General features: G+C 40.7%; 1 protein-coding gene across 7 annotated transcripts in view; it reads left to right on the top strand.

The window, feature by feature from the left end:
* POU6F2 (POU class 6 homeobox 2) overlaps window positions 1–21,673 on the top strand; it is a 502,018-nt gene that overhangs the window by 335,406 nt on the left and 144,939 nt on the right. For all 7 annotated transcript variants that reach the window (XM_061586055.1, XM_061586054.1, XM_061586057.1 and 4 more), the window contains one exon: window positions 20,613–20,941. In XM_061586055.1, the coding sequence (XP_061442039.1) occupies window positions 20,613–20,941 (329 nt within the window). The remainder of the gene's footprint in view (window positions 1–20,612; window positions 20,942–21,673) is intronic.

The raw sequence follows: 21,673 nt of genomic DNA, 5'->3' as shown, positions 1-21,673 counted from the left end.
AGCTATCCACTACAACCCCAAAGTCTTGTTCGAGTTCAGATCCCATGAATGTATAAATGAAATTAGGAACTCTTTGTCCCAGCGTGCATCATTTTACACTTGTTTACATTTAATTTCAAGTACAATTATTCTGCCTATTCACTTATTTTGGAGAGATGCTTTTGGAGCTCCTTGCAGTCTCTTTTCGTTTTAGCTACCCTGAACAATTTGGTATCATCAGCAAACTTGGGTACCTCACTGCTCACCTGTAATTCTAGATCATTTATGAACAAGTGAAAAAGTACAGATCCCACTATTGACCCTTGGAGAACTCCACTTTCTACATCTTTCCATTGGGAGAACCCATTTATTCTTATTACTTGTTTCTTAAATAGTTACTGTTCCATAAGCCTCTTATCTCATGATTGGTAAGCTTATTGAGGAATCTTTAGGGAGGGACTTTATAAAAAGCTTTTTGAAAGTCCAAATACGCAATGTCAACTGGATAACCTCTATTTATATACTGGCTGACATTCTCAAAGAGCTGTAAAAAGTTAGTGAAATAGGACTTACCCCTGCAGATGCCAGATTGGTTCTGCTTCACCAAAACTTGTTCTTCATGTGCTTTGAAACTATATTTAACAATGTTTTCCAGCAGTATTCCTGAAACATGTTAAGCTAACTAGCCTGGATTCTTCCCTGGATTCTTTTTTAAATTAGTGTTGCAGTGACCACTTTTCACACCTTAGGTATGGAGACTGATCCTAGGGGCAAGCTGCATATTTTTGTTAGAAGACAAGCAATTTCACATTGGAGTTCTTTAAGAACTCTGGGATGGATAGATGCCATCCAGACCCGGTGTTTTGTCAGTTTCTATTTTGTCAACAAGGCCTAGAACTTCCTCTTTTGTTACTACTATTTACCTCAGTTTCTCAGACTCCATTCTTTTGAAAATTAGTTCATGCACAGCGATCTGCCCTATCTCTTCCTCTGTGAAGACAGATGCAAAGAATTTATTGGATTTCTCTGCAATCTCTTTTATCCTTTAGCACATCTTGTCATCCAAAGCTCCAACCACCTCCTCATCCAGTCTCCTGCTACTCATGTAATTAAATATTTTTCTTGTTGTTTGTCTATATGTTTTTTAGCAATATACTCCTCCATTTCTTTTCTTTTCTTTTTTGCACCCCTTATTGTCTGCTTGCATTTCTTTTGTAGAAGTTGAACACAAATTTTTGTTCTCATTTGGACAAGACTTCCAATTTTTGAAGAAACCCTTTTTGCTCCTTTGATTCTGCTCATTAACCACACTGGCATCCTCTTCGCCCTGATGGTACGTTTCCTGATTTGCAGTACACATTCTAGCTGAGCTACTATTACTGCAGCTTTAAACAACCTCCACACCAGTCTTCACACACATACACACCCCATCAAGGCCATTCTTATTTTTGGATGTACTGCAATCATTACTTTAGTTGAAAGATAAAAGTGCTGGGACTGGCTAAAATACTTTGGCTGTTAGATCTTCGACTGTTGCATTCAAACCCACAGCAGAATCCACTCTTTCAAGCACAAAACCATCTTAATGTTGTAAGTCTCACAACTATTTTTAAAAATAGACAGATTGATATAAAACCTTTCAAACACAAACATCATAGCTATGTGGGATAAGCCATTGTACACAAATGGCTCACCATGTAGTAGAAACTGCCCTGTTGAATAATTTGCAGTGGAGACCTATACATGTTGATTCAGAAGTAAATCCCATTGAGTTCAATGGGATTTTCTTCCAGATTATTGTGTATAGAATTGGATTTCAGTCTAAAAGTGTCCACCATGTGGCCCAAGTAACATATGCACTTGGGGTCAGCAATGCTCATATTCATTCTTTTCCTTAGAGCTCTAAAATGGTGGGGTGTCAGTTTCTTCCTGATTTTTACAGCAATGAGTTTTGTGGCAGTGGATAAAAGACATTGATGCAGTGTGCATTGTTCATAACAACAACAAAAGTTTTTAAAAAGTAGAGCAGGATAGCCTTATTAATGAAGGAAGTAAGGTCAGAGGTCTTTACAGTCCTAACAAGATGACAAAATTTATGAACCACCACTGTAGAAGTATGTAGTTACCCTCAGTCAGTTGATATAATAAGCCCACCTGGGGCTCATAGTTATTCCTCTTGTATTTCTGTTATCTTTCCTCATTTTTAGCTGTATTTTTTCTTAGAGAAAAAGAGTGTGTATATATGTGTGCGTGCATGAGAGAGAAAGAGAGAGAGAGGGGGGCTCTCTAAAGTGATTATCAGTAGTTTGGTTTAGATGACTATATGTAATAGTGAAACTATCTGGACGGCCTCTCCCATGTAAATGCACAAGACGGGGGTTTCCTACATTGTCCCCATTGCCTGTTGGCTATTTGGAGTCCTTGTATGTCAAATGTTGTGCTTGCCTAAGCTTGCACAGTGTCTTACAGCAGTTCATCTGTACAGGCAGGCTAAGGTTTGAGTTCCTACCCAAGACTTCTTGGGGCCTAGGAGACATCAGGAAAATAAATGGGAGTTCAACAACGGATTGTCTTATAATATTTCTTAAAACATTTATTCTTTATACAGTCATTTCTTATTTTTACAAGTTACACATGTAGCTGCCCTCAGCCAGTAGATCAGAATCATATAGGCCAGGATCAAAGTCCTGATGGGTTACAAGTACATAAGTGCATACATATGCTTCCTTAGCCAATATGTCTCCTATTTGTTATAGCTCAAGATAACATGTCAGGCTTATACACTGCAGTATACAGTTTACATATCTTAAAGCATAAGTTTCTGTTAGTGCAGACTTATATATTATATGCATTACATTGCTATATTTGTGAAGTTATATTGCAAAGAATCAACATCAAACAAGTTATATTTTCCTGTTAGTATATTTCTCTTATCCATAACAAAATGGAACCATCTCACCCTTGTGGGAGGCAGACCTCTGGCTATTGGCAGCAGCATAGCGGCAGAGCTTGGAAAAGTTACTTTTTTGAACTACAACTCCCATCAGCCCAATCCAGGGGCCATGCTGGCCAGGGCTGATGGGAGTTGTAGTTTAAAAAAGTAACTTTTCCAAGCTCTGGCGTAGCAGCATTGTATCTTTGACCAAGTCTCCAGGAAGACTGGCCCCTGGCTGGGTACAATTCTCTCCTTATACAGGAGTTTATCAAGGTTATGACCTTGCTAAACAGCTGTATGTTCTGAGCTGCATCATTTACAGTCCATCACTTATGGCAGATACTGATAAGATAGCCACGTTCCAACTAGTTGGTAAAATAGTTAATTAAAGGCAGGTGCAGCCCACACCATATAAGGAGCTTTCTCCTGTGGCACAGCTCATAGAAGTTGTTCTCTCCTTTGAGATAACAAGAATACATTGGCTGACTGCCCAGAAGTAGACGAAGGAGAGAACAAAAAATGTTCTCCACTTTAAACTTTCTAAGGTTTGACTGTATACTCCAGCCTTTCCCAACCGGTGTGCCTTCAGATGTTGTTGGATCACAACTCCCATCAGCCTCAGCCATTGGCAATGCTGGCTGAGGCTGATGGGAGTTGTGGTCCAACAACATCTGGAGGCACACTGGTTGGGAAAGGCTGGTATACTCTATAAGGAGGTCTGCACACCTGGATATGTGATATTCTATACATTAGGATTAATACATACATCTTAAAGACTCTTAGAGGGGAAAGTTACATACATTAAACACAGGGTTAACCCATAACAATAGTTACTGTGAAATTTGGGAGAGGCTGTAATTTTGGTTCATTGCTTGACTTTTTTCCCCATTTCACATTATTCAAGTTTATATAGTGTTTCTACACTTACATGTGCTGCCAAACCTTTCTGTGGTTATATGAGGGTGGGGGGGATTGTTTTATGTTTTTGTTTTATGGTGTGACATATTTAACTTTTGTTTTTCACAATGTTGTAAATTGCTTGGTAACCTTCGGTAATAAGCAACTAATGAATCCAATAAATAAATAATATCCATTTTAAAGGATAGCCTAATTACTAAGAGGTCATATTGAAAGTTTATTTATTTTGACCATCTGGAGAGGGAAAATAATGCTACTAAAGCAAAAACAAAGATTCAAAGTCTGCTTTGTGAGTCATCCCCAATGAAGACTGCCTTTCCACCAAGGAGCTCAGGGTGGCATTACCTCCTCACATTTTATTCCAGGTAGGCTAGACTGAGGGATGGTAACTGGCCCAAGGTCACTCAGTGAGCTTCATATCTGAATGGGGATTTGAACCCCTGTGTCTTACAAGTCCTAGTCTGACACTCTGCGTTCTGTTTCTACAGATCAGAATACACAGAGCTCCTTCTGCAGTCTAGTCCCTGTATCAGGCAGCCCCTGTATCAGGCAGCACCACCTAATGCTGCAGATTTCTAGCACCGTTAAAGGGCACTCCATTGGCAATTATATAATTTTTACTTATTTTTCTCCTAATGCAGGGATGGAGAGGGGAAGGATGATTGGGATTTTCAAGTTCCAAAATGTCTTAGGCCAGCCTTGCATTGAACTCTTTTCATATAAGTTGTGACAAAAAGGAATACAAAGAAAGTAAGTTTAGGTAAATAGCATAAGCTGATTGTTGGATCTTCAGAAGCCCCTTTCAAAGCTCTATTTTGTGCTGCACTTTAAAAGGAGTTTTGGAAGCACCCAGTGTCTGGAAACACCTTTTCAGCAGAGGCAGGTTTTTTACATGACCCAATCAAAAATTACATCAGGTGGGCATGGCAGGCAAAATGGGGAAAACTGAAGGCCAAACTAGGCCTCTGGGCCAGAGGATCCCCACTTCCAGTGTAGCTTATCTACAGAAAGACTTGGCACTTTTCCATTCCATCTGACAGCAGCAATGTAGTGTGGTCTGCTATCACTACCAAAAATATCACATCCAGGATCCAAAGAGATCCTTGTATGTGCCTAAGGCAACATGTTAATAAATGTCAAAAACAAATCTGGTGACGTAATCATTTCTGGCATTTATTTGTAAACCTGAACTTACAGCCCCATTTCCATCATTTATTTATACCAAGGCAGATTGAATTGGGAGGACTTCAGAGGTAACATTTAAGATTTTTCAAAATTCATTTCAGCTACATTATTGGTATTGGTAGAGGTAAATATGGGTAAGTTCTGCAAAGATTATTAAGTCCCGTCCCCCCCCCCCAGGAATCCTGCATTGCTAAGTGTTGGAATTTACAAGTACATTGTTGGATTGGGGATGGAATTTGGTCTTGATTCAAAGACATGTGGTTATTCTTGGCCAGTAAATGTAAGAATGATGTGGCATTTCAAACTGGCAGCCTAAAATGATAATAGTTACCATTTAATATCAACATTTATCAGGTTTCTGACATTTCTGTTTATAAAATGGCTGTCCAGAATAGGGCCAAGCATTGCCATTATCTGAAACATGCATATGTTAGTAGAGAACCAGCAACCACATAATCTCAAGCAAAAGATCCATTGCCAACTGGAGCTAAATTCACAGTTATTACTATAAAAGCAGCAAACTCAGGCTGTAGGCCAATACACAATTACCTGGAAGTAAGTCCCAGTGAACTCAGTTGAGGTTTGACTGTTAGCAGACATGTGAGTGATTGCAATGCAAATTCAGTAGTTTTTACTCTTCTCACAACTATATATAGATATACTATATTTGCTGCTATTTTGCTTTTCTTTCTTTGAATTTCTATTGTTAGGCCTTATTATGAATATTCAGTGGAATGTAATCTTAGTGCAATATATATTAATATGAATGAGACATATGTATTGGCCTGTTAATATTATTTATATGACTGACAGCACAATCCTTATTATTTAATAGTGCAATCTTAACAGGTTTGCTCAAAAATAAGTCCAATTCATTGGGCCTTATTTACTGCAGTAAATGAGTTTAGGATTGCAGCCTAAATTTTGCTGATATATCTTGTCATTGTTACTGAATTACCTTGAAATATTGCCACATTTTAATTATGCATTCAGATCTGATTTTATTGTGAGCTGCTTTGAACGTACTTGGCCATGGAAAAGTAGCATACAAAGAAACTGACTATGATGACATATTCTGTTTACAGAGGAAAACAGACTGCTTAGTTATAACTGCTGTCCTTCACATGGTCATCTTTATAGTTACGTGTATGGGTTCTGTTCCCCTGCAGAGCCTTCTCTGGAATGTTCCAGAGTCTTTAGATTCTGGAAGACTGTTTAAGAACTGAGGGGCAGGCTGTGCACTTGTGTCAGCGATGGGAAGAGCAGTCATCATGGCTAGTTCAAGAGATTGTGCTATCTGAATCACCACCGCTGCCACCACATCTCCGCTTCCTCTCCCCTTACCATCACTCCGTCATCCTCTTCTTCTCCTCCCTGTCACTGGTGCCTGCCACCCCCACAACTCTGATTCTGCTCCTCCTGCCACTGGCCCCCAGTCCTCGTCATGCAAACAACCAAACTATCCATACTGAGCTCTTGTCCTGAAGTAAATCCTGCCAGCAGCTAGCAGACAAAAAACTCAAATCGATACTGGGCTGTTAGGTCGATGGAATGCTTTCAAACTGGCTCCAGGCAGTGGATCCCATCCCTAATCAGTCCTGCTTGGACCAGGTGTCCCACAAATGTGGGTGCTGGGAGGAAATCTTGAAGCTATTGCTACTTATAATGATAGAAAATGTCAGGATATTGTAACTTTCTTCCAAGACAGTTGCTCAGGATTTTCAGATGCTTGCTAGGTCTTTAAAAATTCTGACTGTGCAGAGGTGCAGAGGAGCACCTGCTCTCTGGTGCTGTGAAACAAAACCAACCAAAGCTATATTAATTTCAGCTTCATTGGAAACATGTAAGAGGGGGAAAATCCATGATTGCCAAACGGAAAAGGTTTAAAATTGATGAGGAAAGAGATTTTCATTTCCAAGCTTCCAAGCAGGCTATTAAGATCAACAGAGTAAAGAAAAACTGCTTGGCAGTGTCCCCTGAAGAAAATAGTTTTGCATCTATTTAGTTAAAACTTGGCAAAACAAATCCAATTTTAGTGGTTTCAGATTTCTCAGTGCACGCACAGTATAATTCTCGCTTACTGCATTGCCATAATGGTTCCTGTGATTTGAGAGACACTGCATAACTCCAACTTTTTATTAAAAATCTATCAAAGCAAAATAGTGTGTGTTTAGAAAGTGTCTTCAAGTTTCTATTTTCCCACTAAAACTTTCCAACTTTGCATTGCATATCACCCCCCAGCTTTCCACAGATGAAAATAGCAACGCTCTTGTGTACTTTTACACCTCTATTCTCACAACAAGACTATTGCTTAAGTATGCTCCTTCATATACAGTAGGGCCCCACTCATATGGCAGGCTACATTCCAGGCCCCCGCCGAAAAGCGAAAACTGCCAGAAAGTGGAGCCCTACTGTATTCCAGCCGCTGCACTCCAGCTGACAGCGATCAGCTGTAGCGTGCGATCAGCTGAAGCGTGGGGAGCTCACGTGCTATAGCTGATCGCTGTCAGCTGATCGCTGTCAGCTGGAGCCTGGCGGCTAGAGCTCCCCGCACTCCAGTTGATCGCATGCTACAGCTGAAGTGTATTGCTGAAGTGATAACTCTTCTCCTGCTACATACATTTAGGGCACAATCCAACTTGATTTATGGCGGGCTGAGGGGAGTTGGATGTGGTGGACCTCCAGCTGAGCCAGCTGGGCCCCAGTTCAACCAGGCTATGCTGGCATAAGTCCCTCAGCCTGGCTCAACTGGGCCAACCTAGCTCAGCTGGGCCCCAGCTGGTTCAGCCAAGATTGGTGCAAGTGGAGCTGACGTAAGCAGGCATAAGGCCAGAAAAAGGGGTGTGTTGGTGGTGTGTCAGGGAAGGGACTGAGGTGAGGGGACTTAAGCCACATCCAACTTCTGTTTTGAGCACTCCTGAAGGTGCAATCCTGGTGCAAACTTCCAATCCAGGCAAAAGTTACGCCAGGAAAAGCTTCGTCTAAGAAAATAGTTGCAATAGAAGTTAATGGAGGGGGCTTACTTCCTGGTGAGGTATTTGGGAGACTAGGCTTTCACGTTCTGGTCCCTGTGTGTAGCTTCCAGCTGAGCTGGCCTTCAGCCAACTCAGAGGCTCCTGAATAGCAATTGGATGTGGCAGGATTTATGCTGGCTTCACTTGTTCCAGCACAACTTCCGCCAATTTCCCCCGAGTGGTATTGCTCTGCCCCTCTGCAATATTAAGTCTGTTCAGGATGGGCTTATGGATGTGTTAGGCAACTGTCTGGAACAGCTTTCTTTCTTAAAATTGAAGAATATTTAATAGTGTTCAATCTCACAATAGATTTGGTTGAAACCTAAACACATTCAGAAACAATGTATCCAAGAAGCACAGAGAGAAAAGGGAAGTAGTACAATGGCATGCATTGTGCAAGAATGAAGTTGCACCTAAGCCCCACTTAAAGAATTAAGTTCTTGAGATCCAGGAAAGAGGGCTGAGATGAGAAAAATGACAATAGCAAATCTTATGAATTGTTTTTAAAGATATCCTCAAAATCTCCTTAATGCATTAAATGCATTGACACATTTAACACCGTATCTACTTTAATCAATAGTACAAATGACTGCAGAAGTTTTCAAAAAATAGAAAAGAGCAATGGTGGATTGGTCAAATGGAAAGGATCATGTTCCTAAGTGGAAAACATCTAAGAAAAGGATCGGAAGGTAGTCTGTGGGCATTTCTGTGTGACAGCCCCTCCGCTCCTGCCATATGTCCAGGAAGGGAAAGATACTGAATGGGAATCAGATGCTAGAGTAGGAAGCAGCTGGCGAAGGGATCTTCCCAGGATATTGTCTCTGGTTAGGAGCAGGACTGCAACTCCCATCTACTCCAGCCAGTGTAGTTGTAGTCCAAACCTCCTGGAGGGCACCATGTTGGTCATGGGTGGGTTATGAGGTAAGAAAATGTGGCAGCCCAGAGTAGGGGGGTTGTCTTGGCTCATGGAAGTTAAAGAATCATTGGTCTAGGTTGGTCGAGTTTAAATCGGGTTTTCAAACTCTATCACTATACTCCCTAGCATATCACCACCTGTGATAAATTAACATATTTGTTAGTAATAGTGATTGGTTTTCTATTTCATTTTCACATGTCTGTATTTAACCCCACACACACACACACGCGCGAATAACTATTTGTACTTTGGTTTCACCAGTGAATATTTTTTGTGCCTGTTGTACATTAAAAACGACCTTCTTAATTGCTTTTAGAGTCACTTTTAGATTAAGCTGTGAGGAGATTCATCTGGAATGCCACACAATTCCTGAGTGACGTCCTAAACTGCAGGGGATAGAGAATAACTTGTCAGACAAGCGATACCCTGATGTGTTTAATTAGATACTTTGCTGACTGCATAAGCAAATGTAGGAGCTCTGCCATACACCCAATATTCATTCACAGCTGTAGATATTCATACCTTTTCCAGGAAACAAAGGGAAGGGCACAAGCAATGTCGATATGTTGGCATTATGTCTGACAGTTTGATTTTAGGCATGTTAGAGAGCCTATTGTGTAAGGACTCCCACACTATTAAGATATCGTTGTTATGAATTTGTATTGCACTGGTGTCTAGAGCTCTTATGGTGATAGGGTCCCATTGTGTTTTTCTTGCTACAAATTAATGGCATGAGATATTCCCTGGTCTAAAGAGCTTTTCATTTATTTTGAAGCAATCTTAACACACACAAGATGAGAGGGAGGAAGAATATAATGAAAATTCACATGTTTAAATAAAGTGGGTTCTTGATTTTATTCAGATGCTTACTAGACTGACATTAGAATGAGATACAATGTGCAGATATAACAAGGGCCCTTAAATAAAGCATTTCACCAACGTAAATAATCAGGCAGGCACAATGCCTTGTGCTATGCTCCTTGGTGAAGTGGGAGAAGATGGTATGTATGTGCCTTGTTTTGTCATTTTGGGGGGGGGGTTCTTACATAAGTTGAGGAGACCAGCCATTTAATATATCTCTCTCACACACACTCACCTCATCCAATTGTATCATTGAAAACACTGTTTGTGTTGCAGTAACTTCACTTTTCGAGAAAGATAATTCACTTCAAAGTGTCTCTTTGAAGATACAGTACTTGTAATGATCACAGATGTTCAAAGAAGCAAATACTTGTTACTTCTAGATAAATATTTTTGTACAATACAAAAACAAAACAAAAGACCTACCAACCCTGCAGTTTCCTTGTAAACAAATTAGGCAAATGAATGTTGCACTAATAATGCCATTAAAATACACAAAGTGAGCCAGATAGCTCAGCAGGGAGCCTGGCCTTGACCCCACAAACTTGAAATTTCTTCTGGGAAAAACAAAGAAGAAATTCTTATTCTGGCTTTCCAAAGTAGAATTTTCCTAGTCTATTTGAAATCATGGAGTTGAAAGGGAGAGATATAGCCTCTTAATCCAAGCCCCTGTATGACGAACGTTCACCCAACTCAGCTTACATGACAATGTGCTACCACCAACAGATCTTGAATAGAGCATTGGAATTTGCTTGTAGAACACCACGTCTACACTAGGTTGCTGCTGGCTTCTGCACATGCTACAGGACAGGCTCCTATGCTGGCATACACTAGTAATGCTCTATGCATAGGAGCTGGCTCCCTGTTGCAGGTGTAGGGATAGGCAAGAAATTTGATTCAGTTCACATTTCAAGACAAATCTATCGAATTCACACTTCCCGAAACCATATGAGAACTGAAACACAGCCATCCTTTGAAATCCATACTAATTTCCATTGTAGTTTGCCAAGCGACCAATGCTGACAACAATGCTTATAGCAGAGAAAGGTGTGCCTAAAAATGGAATATATGAGTAAAAATAACATACAAAATGCATAATATGATGAGAAATGGTTTGCAAAAATGTACATGTGTATACAAATCTGCCTCCAAAAATGTATTTAACAGGAGAAATTTGCACTAAAATGCTGAAGAATTTTCATGAGGATTTAAAAAAATAATAATTGCAAATTGCCACAATTGGAAAAATGAGAAATGGACAGAACTTTCTACCCCATTCAAGTGTAAAGTGGCGTGTGTGGCATTCTATACAGTAGGGCCCTGCTTTACGGCGATCTGCTTTACAGCGCTTTGTTTATGCGGCAGTTTTGAATTTAGACCTTGTCCCTTATTTGCGGCGTTTGTTTCATTTTTCTGGTGATCTGCCTGATCGCTTAAGTGCTCGCTTGCCCTCCGCTGCCACCCTCGCTTGCCTGTTCGCCGCCTCCATTGCGTGACCGCCCCCTCCCCCTCCCCCTGCCTGTTCTCTCGCTCGCTTGCCTGCCTGTTTGCCACCTCCATCACACGCATGCTCGCTTGCCCTCCACCGCAAAGACAGCACCCGATGCTGTGAGCGCATCATCAGAGCTTCAAAACGTTCCTCCCACAGTTGGGCTGATGGGAGTTGTAGTTGAAGCAAGGAACATTTCCAAGCTCTGAGCGTCGGGCGCCATTTTGTGTACAGTATTGTTGGGGGGACAAGCGATGCAGTGAACAGGCAAGCGAGGGAGGCGGCGGAGGGCTACCGAGCACTTAAGCGATCAGGCGGCAAACAGGCAAGCGAGGGAGGCGGCGGAGAAAAGCTGAACATCGATCAGCTGTTGCAGGGGAGCTCCGTGCACTACAGCTGATCGATGTTCTACTTTACAGCGATTTCCGCTTTACGGCGGGGGCCTGGTCCCTAACCCGCCGTATAAGTGGGGCCCTACTGTATAGGCATATTATTTTAGGCACATCAGGTATCAAATTTAAGTTGGGCCTAACTGCCAAATCAATGATCAAGAGGGAGCAAAAGAAAGACCAGGATTACTAGTCAGTTTGAGCTCTGTGTGTGTGTGTGTATGTCCATGCCCCCCAATATAATCCACCAGGCCTTAATCATGACCAAACCCATCCACTGAATATTTATGAAGAAACTCGGGTAGGAAGGAGCAAATCCTAAAGAGTTATGTAAGGCACAGGGATGAGAATCCTGTTGACCTCCAGATGTTGTTGGATGACAGATCCCATCACCCCTAACTATTGGCCATGCTGGCTGGGACTGATGGGAACTGGAGTACACCAACATCTGGATAACCACAGATTCTCCATCCTTGGCTAAGGCATGGACTGCTTAAAAAGAGAGTTTATGAGAAACATTTATGAGAAACTGTGAGATACATAGGAGAAGGAAATTGGGATCGATAACAAAGAGAAGAACCAAGAGGTACCTGCAGATTATAATTATCACGTGCGTGCACACAGACATACACGCACACACACGTTCAGTATGTTTCTGTTCTGTGCCTCTTCTCCAGGAGGGGTATATGATACAAACCAGAAGTCTGTTTTGACAAGAATATCTGGTTATGGGGAGCAGCTGGAGAGGGCAACTTCCTTAGGACCGTATTATTGTTCCAATCAAATACTGAACAAATAATATTTTTTTCATTTTAAACTATAAAACTCTTAGTTCCATATACCTCAGATTGCCTTTCCTTTGTTCCATCACGGCCCTTAATATCAACAATGAGTGTCTTCTTGACTTTACCATGTGTCAAAGTGTCAATAGCAAAGGGACACACAGAAACACTGTTCAGTGGCTATATCAGAGTTGTGGGACTTATTTCCCCTACAGGAGCCTGAATGCTGTAAGCCTTCCCTATTTAGAGTAGCAGCCACAGTTCAACACATACTTACTGCCCCTCAGCAAGGGTGAGCCACATGTGGAAGAAGGCTTCTGCAGGTGCAGCCAACGTCCATGAGAATGCACATCTGAATGCATATTCGCATCCAGATTGTGATGCTCAGCTGCATCCCAGTGAACCGGCTGCACACAACTTCTCTTGGGCATGCCCACCAGAGCCATATACTGTTGCATGTGTCCAGTTGCATGTGGCTGCAACTGGATCAGGACCACAGAGGTGTTGTTTTAATTTCTGTATGTAATTAGGGATGCAGTCCTAACCATGTCTGCTCAGAAGCACATCCAAGTGGAGTCAATGTATGTAGAGTTAAGATTGCAGCTTAGGTATTCCATTCCTATTGTAACTGAAATAAAAACAGTAGGGACTCCCACACGCACACACTTTTATGAAAGATCCAAGAATTTCACTGTTACCTTTTTTTCATGAGTCAAACCAATCTAGAGAATGATGTTACAGCCTTCTATACAATATGGTGTTTTAATTCCCATTTGCACTGAGGAAGCAAATAGGGTCTTAAAACCTAATTTCTTCAGCAGTTTTCTTGCATTTGGACATTTAAAATAAGTTAGCACAGTTTTTTTACAGGACACACAGGGAAACTGAATCAAACTACTGTCATAAACCAAGAGGAAAAGAAAACAATTATATTATCTTTAGTTAGAAGCAACTTCCAATATGTTTTATGCTGCTCTGTAGTTGATCTTCCTAACTAGAACATTTTAAAAATACTTCTAGTTTTCTACATTACAGTGACCAGTAGGGGAAAATTTCAAATGCTCACTTTTGAGGTAAACATCTCCATACTTCACTTAATATACCACAAATTCCTGATAAGTTATTATAGTTTCTCCCTTAATGTTTGTGTTTTGTTGCCTTTAGGTTACCCAGACTACTCAGAAAATAATCTAGATTTGATCAGAGCAAAAAATGAAGATTATAGCTAGCTCCAACAAGAATTTGGGATAATTTATGAAACCTGGCCAGCTTTGCTACAAGGGAGCGGTTTGGGACAATAATGTTGTGGTGGCAGCAGATGGAAAAGCTTTCACTTTGCCTCTTAGTAGAAGAGACACTGGGAACTGTCCATTGTACACCCCACAAACATGCTTGGAAGATTAGTGCCCTGGGTGGGTAAGCAAAGTGCAAAAACCAGGAGGTTCTAGGGAACTGTGGAATTCGAGCCAGCAGAAGTAATTAGAGCATCACCACTGAAAAGTCAGGATTAGGAACTGTGAAAGCATTCCAATCAAGGCAAAGGGTCAGGAGTAACTAAGATCGTAGCCAAGTATATAACTATGAAACTATGAAGTAGATAAGTAGGGTGGGAGGCAGCCCACGGAACACAGGATCAATTCTATAGCACAGTACCATGTAGACTGTCACTCAGACAAAGGGCTTGGTGTAACCTGAAAACCTGGTGTAACCTAGAAGCCTTTTGCCCAAGTGTTCTGTCCCAGGCTGGAAGCATCTAGCAGGCACAGATTGTAGGGATACGAGGTCTTCAACCACTAATCCCAGTTCAAGATCCAATAAGCAATGTCAGGTCAAGAAGGCAGGTCCCAGCAGGACAAGGTCAAACAAAGCAGAGGACAGGTTCAGACAAGCAGAAGTCAAGGTCCAAAAGACAAAGCACTCAGCACCCTGGCAAGTTCCAAGTGACACATAGGCTGATACTCAGACAAGGCAGACTTGAATGTTGCTCCAACAATCAGCAAATTCAGACTGAGGCTTAAATAGGATTCAGCTTCCTTTGTGCAGCTAGTGCCCCAACGAGTGCAGTCTCTCCTCTTAAATAAGCCCAGACTGTTTCAGGAGTTATTGACTCACATGGTGCAGGGGGCGGCTGGTGTTCTACTATGATGTCCGAACTGGAATCCTCAGGCCAGAGAGTGCTGGCATTACAAGTTCTGCTGATGGTGGAATTCTCGAGGTGGGGATGTTGAAGACATCTTAGGGAAAATCCTCCTCTCATCTGAAATGCCCTCTGTGTCCATGACCTCTTCTTCTGAGGATGGGGAGTTGGAGTCCAGGGTTACAACACCAGGAAGACCTCCACCTATGTCCAATCAAGGGAGCTATGGGTCAGGCTCATCAGGCAGGTCTGTAAATGAAAGCAAGTTGTTGAAAGTGCTGGTAACTTTGTCTGTTTAAGAGTTGGATTCTAGAATTAAGGGCATGGGTTCAAAGCACAAATGTACACAGGACAAATGGACACTATGAGGTGAAGGCAGCAGCTATATTTCATCCACATTCTGAGATGGATCCATTTTCCATTTGTGATACTCTGTGGCCTGATTTATGGATTCTGATGAATGACTCATTTGGAAATTGTACTGTTGGTATTTTGACTTGTTCCAACTCTGAAATTCCATGCTAAGTATAAAAAATAGAGGGAAAGGAACACTGTCAGAAGAATGAGATTCACTGAAATGCAAAGAACAGGAGAATAGCTGGATTGCTTGCCTGTAGGATAATTCTACTTTAGCTATTAATAAAATAAATACAGATACATTACATGGTAAACTAGGCTGGGTAAAACAGGACAATCAGACTCAGGAGCACTGGGATTAAGACAGGGTAAAGAACTTTTTAGTATGTTGCCCTGGACACAAAAATGGACAATGTTGGCTCCAGTATAAGGTTTTCTTTATGTAAAAACTTATTTTTCCCCTTAATTAATAATAATTTATCAAAAGGAGAATTTCCTAGGGCTGATTCAGCATATATTCACTACCATGGATATGGGCATGGGCAATTGCTTAGCAAACATGCACTGTAATTACTAATTTCATTCATTACCCAACAACCATCTTTTAATGTCTTTGATGAGTGTCATATGACAGCATGAATGTTGTCAACATATTGCCCAGTCAACATGTGTAGCCTCATATGTCGGAGAATGAATATGTGAACGGTATCATTTGAGCAATAATTTACAAGATCATATATCTAATGCTACTAAATCCATTTGGATGACTTGGATCTCTCAACATTTAGTAATACTTATATGATAAATGGTTGTGTGTATTAGACTCCAACAACCCCTCGAGTGTGTGTCTGTGTGTGTTCAGTTTACTTATTCTCCACTTCGGGACTATGATTTGGATTCAGACTAAGTTAGTTGCACTGAATTCCCACTGAAGTCAATGGGACATAATGACCAACTCTTCCAATTTATTTCAATGGGGCCTAAGTACAATAACTTAATCTGGTTGCAACCCTATGATTATTTCTTGAGCAATTAATAGAGGCTATGCTTATTAACTGAGCAATGTAAAACATCCGCCGTCTGTCCACATTGTTCAGCACCATTTGGTGATTGTTTATAATGACCAGGCAAAGCATGATGGGACTCTTGTCAATCTGTGATATTCTCTGTACCTTCATTTCCATGTGCACAGTTATTGGTACTTATGCATATTTACCAGTCAGTTCACATTAATCCCATCAAAATCACAAAATTATCTTGGGATGGGCAACACAAAGATGTTTTCAACTCTGGGTCTAATTCTTCATTCTTTAATTCTTAAACTTATGTCCCAAAACCCCAAAAATGGTTTTATGGAAGTCAGAGACTGTCAGTTTCTTTCACAAAGTGGTCTTAGGAGACAGCCTGTTAATTTCATATAATAAATGGCACTCTGCAACCATCAGGATGCCATGACTTTTGTTCCCTGTATTGACCTTGACTGGATTTGAACCACTGATCTAGAAGTAATATGCCCATTAGTAATCTGTTGACCCATCAAGTCCTATCCTCACCCTCTTTCCTCCCTCTATCTGTTGGGCACTATCACATAAAAACAACTTTTCATTCCTCAAAAAAGAAATTTGAGCTTGGGAGTGGGGGGGAAACACAACCATTTGCCCACACCTCTCATTACATAATAGGCAGCAGTGTTGTAAAAGCAGCCTATTCATTGTGTGCATTCAGTCCTTAGAAATCTACTTCAAAGAAAAGGAAAGGAGTATAGCTCATTAAAAGATAAACAATATCAGAAAAACAGACCATGTCAATGGTAGCACAGGCCCAGATCCTTAAGTTAGTTACACTTTTCAGTTTGAGGCAATATATAAATCCATTCTGTACTATGGGGTGGGGTGTGTGTGGAAAAAGGGATTAGTCTTAAAACAGCGAGAGACAAATTCTCCACTCAGTCAAATAAGAATAGCCTTAATGTACAATTTTCTTCTGTTTAGTCCTCTGTACATTGCATTATTTCACATTAAGGCATACTTGTGTAACATCTGCACAATTATGGAAATAAAAGACTATGGGGGAAAGCAACACAATAAAACGTGTAGAACAGGGTTACTTTATATGCCCAACAGATCTTTTGTCTTATATATCTGCAGCAGTTAGAAGTATTCTTCAGTAATCAGACAGAATCAAGCAATATACATCAACTGAGCTTTGTGAAGACATTTAGAGTGTGCTGGAAACTTTTAATTTTATTTATTTATTTATTTATCGCAATTAGTTATATCTTCCTTTCAGGATACAAATCCTTCCAAACTGGCTTAAATGTAATATTAAAATCATATTTTTTTAAAAAAAAACACCCTGCAATATCAACATATAAAACGTGCTGAGGATCCTTTCCATAGGTCAGCTGTTGAGCCAAGGAGAGAAAGTCCACCTGGAGCAGGCTCTCAGGCAGTCTCTGTAGACAGATGCTCTTGACTTCATGACTGTGAAATATCTCTAGTTCTTCACCAACCATTGCGAGACATACTTCCCTTTAGCAACTTGTTATATACCACATTTACACTGAACATGCAGATTGACACTGTATGCATATTATTTTATGGCAGTTTGCAAATATGAATAAATCCTTAATTTAGATTTCTGTACTTAATTTACTATATTGTTCTCATGTTAGCCAATCACTATGCCTCCTACAAACTACAGATAGGACAGGCAATGGAATTTTCTTATTATTATATTGATCGCAGTGATATTATGCATAGCTCCTCAAGTTTGCTTTATATCTTTTTTTTATGCAATTGGCTCTTTGTCCCTCTGTACAAGACTTGCAGAGATCCATTGTCCTCATCCAGCATGACTGTCTTCATTATCTGGAGGGGGCTGTGCACAGCCTTAGTTTCCAGGCACCAGAAAAAGGAAATGTTTTAAGACAGGGAAATAAAGTGCATTGCAGATGTTTACATGTAACCCTGATCCAACTATAATCACAGACACTAATCATATATATTAACTAATGGCCCCAAATACAGATGTGCATCCCTGTTCGCATGAAGAGATGCCTCCAGCATGTTCATTCACCAGGATCAGATGGTTATCTCAGTGGAGCCAGATGCCCATCCATATCCATATCCACCTCAGCACTGTCCTCAGAAAGATGTGTACATACAGGTCTCTCTTGCTGGATCAGGGTGGTAGACCTTAAAACTTCTCTTTGGCTAGCCTAGTTCTGCTCCCTCCCCACACCCAAATACCCTGTGTGATGTGTATTTGGCAGCAGAGCTTGGAAAAGTTACTTTTTTGAACTACAGCTCCCATCAGCCTAATCCAGTGGCCATGTTGCCTAGGGCTGATGGGAGTTGTAGTTCAAAAAAGTAACTTTTCCAAGCTCTGTTTGGCAGTTAACTCTGTCAGGGATATGATGGCTACCATCAGCAGGGATACAGTTTAGGTGGGTGCAGTCAGGAGCTTTCAGGTAATGGAATCCTCCCTCCCCCAAACAAAACCCAGTGGAGCCCAGCACAACTAAACAGAGACACACACACCACCTCATTCAAACCCCCTCCAGGTTGCTGGACTGGGGTTTTGGATTATTCTATCATTTGGTTAATGACCCAACAAAGAATAAAGGTGCTTCACTGGAAGACCTGAAACCTGAGGCAATTATGAACAAGGGTAGCCAACAATTCCTATCTTGTCAGGTATTCCAGAAAAATTACATTGATTTTTTTTTCAATACACAGACATTTTTTCACCATTAACCTTCCAATATTTAGAAAATGCAATGAGCTTACTATACTGTACTAGTTATAGTAAAGTACCATTTGGTTAAAGTTAAGGACCATGGGATCTAAAAATGCTTGCATTTGGCTAGATTGTGTCCAGAGTTAATATAACACTTGTTCTGCAAATCTCCAGGCCCTGGCTCTCTTCTGAAATTCTTGTCTTAATCTGTTTTATTCTGTCATGCATCTTAATTTCTTTGGCACCATGCATATGCTCCCATGTATAATAATTTAGGACCTCCAGGCAACTTTGCACTTTAGCACTGAATCTTATTTTATTCCTTTTAATATCCTTTACTAGCACACAGAGCTCTTTAGCCATAGAACAGCTGTAACAAATGTAGGCCATTGTCGTCTTCTCCTTTTGCACAATGAGACTCATAGGAATTTCATTCTTGGTGTGATTGTCTATTATACATTTCTTTTAAGACTTTTTAAAAAGTACATTAAAGCCATCCCATCATCACATTCTCATGATGTGAGGTATGAAGTGCCAATATTTCCATTTTACAGATGGGAAACTGATACTGAGAGACACTGACTTGTCAAGCTGAAGCAAAAAGAAGGTTGGGATTCAAAATTAGATCTCTCTTCCAGTTTCAGGTAGCACTATCCAGTAGATTACACTGACTGCTTGAAAATTTCTAATCACACAATTTATAAAAGGACTGGCTAGCCTGTGGCCCTCCAGACGTTATTGTACTTCAACTCCAACATTGGCCAATGGCCGGGGATGATAGGAATTGAAGTCCAATGACTTCTCATGGGCCAGAGATTAGCCACCTGTGATTTACAACATGACATTCATTCTTCAGAAAGAAAAGTTAGCCCATTGTTTGGTTTACTATCTTCTTATAGGAGGGCTTCAAGACTTTAGACCCGTAAAACCATATATTTTGGTTTGTCAGGTGCTTGACAACTCCCCCTGTCTTTGTAGACCTATGCAGGCTCCAAAAACAATCTTTTTAGCCTCTGGTGAGCTATCAAACATAAACACTGGGTTCTCTTAACTTGGCAAATCAGTAGCTTTGCAGGTCTGCTCTACAGTGTTTGGTATCCTCAGTTTCCACTTTCTTGGTCCTAGGACATCCAAATACCAGTTTTCTTCAGCAGACATGACTAATGGGGTCTTATTTATGTATTTATTTATTATTAAATTTCTATCCTGGCTTTCCTCCCAGAAGGAGCCCAGGGTGGCAAACAAATGATAAAACACTAAAAATATATTTAAAACATCTTAAAATCATAAAAATTCAAACAAAACCTCTTTAAAAATATTTAAAAGCAATTCCAATACAGATGCAGACTGGGATAAGGCCTATACTAGAGATGGAAAGATCTGTCACTTTCGGTTCTCTCAGTTTCTCCTTTTCCAGTCCTAAATTCAGTACTCCATGTTTCTGCAGCAATTTGCGTTTTTTTTTAAATCCTCATGAAAATTCTCAAGCATTTAATGAGAATTTCTCCTAATGAATATATTTTGTACATGGTTTTGACTTATGTACACATTTCTGCAAGCCATTTCTTGCCATATAATGCATATTTGCATGTTATTTTCACTCATATATTGATTTTTATGCACATTTCCCCTTAATATATGCATTTTTGTAAACATTATTTGGTCAGCGAACTGCATCCCAAAATTCGAATAACTGAATTTCAAAGGGGAGGCTCACACACATTCAGAATATACTCCCATTTCTAATCTTTTATCTGTAGCCCAGAGCCTATAGCAGAGATGGCTAGCTTTTGTTTTCTCCTTAAGAGTTACTCTGTTCTTCTGACAGTGGTCCAGAGTCTGGCAGTATATTTTTGCTATCTATGCAAAGAATCATTTGTAATTCTAAATAGACTCTTTTAACTTGTAGCTACCTCATCCCTGAATTCCCAGCTTCAGCAGCTTCAGCAGCTTCAGCAGCTCCAACACCAACAGCAGCAGCAGCAACAACAGGGCCAAACTAGTCAGCAACAACAAGGGCAACCCAGCCTGCCACAACATCAAGCTCAGCCACAAACACAACAGACGCAGCAGCAGCAGACACAACCACCACCACCACCATCATCACAGCAGCAGCAGCAACCACAAAGCCAGAGTCAGCCAGTACCAGCTCAGCAGTCTTCAAGCTCCCCTCAAAAGCCCAACCAGTCACCAGGACATGGCCTTCCCTCACCTCTCACCTCACCAAATCCACTCCAGGTAAGGCGCCTGATTATCTGAGAATGCGTTCTCGCAACCTCTTCTAAAGTTTATCTTGTTTCTCCAAATACCTTCATTTTGTTTGAGTAAATGTTTGTACCCTTTTCCACTTAATACTGTATTGTCGTTCCATATTTATTAAATTGCCTTTATAATCACTCTTTCAACATTTGCGTTAAGGTGCTTTTTTGCTGTTTGGGAGCTCTGGTGCAAAGTGTCTTTTTTTTTAAGATATTTCCCCTCCCCCCTTTTTGTTATGCTTTAAAGCTGTAAATGTGATCGCTGTGCACTACTCCCTACATAGGGAATATACTGAATGAAGCTTATTTATTTATTTATTGTATTTGTATACCACCCCATAGCCGAAGCTCTCTGGGCAGTTTACAGTAACTAAAAACATTAAAAACAAATATACAAATTTAAAACACATCTTTTAAAAACAATTTAAAACACAACTTAAAAAAAATTAAAACAATTTAAAAACACATGCTAAAATGCCTGGGAGAAGAGGAAAGTCTTGACCTGGCACTGAAAAGATAACAGTGATGGTGCCAGGCGCACCTTGTCAGGGAGATCATTCCATAATTTGGGGGCCACCACTGAGAAGGCCCTGTCCCTTGTTGCCACCCTCCGAGCTTCCCTCGGAGTAGGCACCCGGAGGAGGGCCTTAGATGTTGAGCATAGTGTACGGGTGGGTTCATATCAGGAGAGGCGTTCCATCAGGTATTGTGG

This window comes from Rhineura floridana, chromosome 10, assembly GCF_030035675.1.
Source record: "Rhineura floridana isolate rRhiFlo1 chromosome 10, rRhiFlo1.hap2, whole genome shotgun sequence".
Lineage (NCBI taxonomy): Eukaryota > Metazoa > Chordata > Lepidosauria > Squamata > Rhineuridae > Rhineura > Rhineura floridana.
The sequence above is the reverse complement of the archived record's forward strand: the minus strand, read 5'-3'. Positions and strand labels throughout refer to the sequence as shown.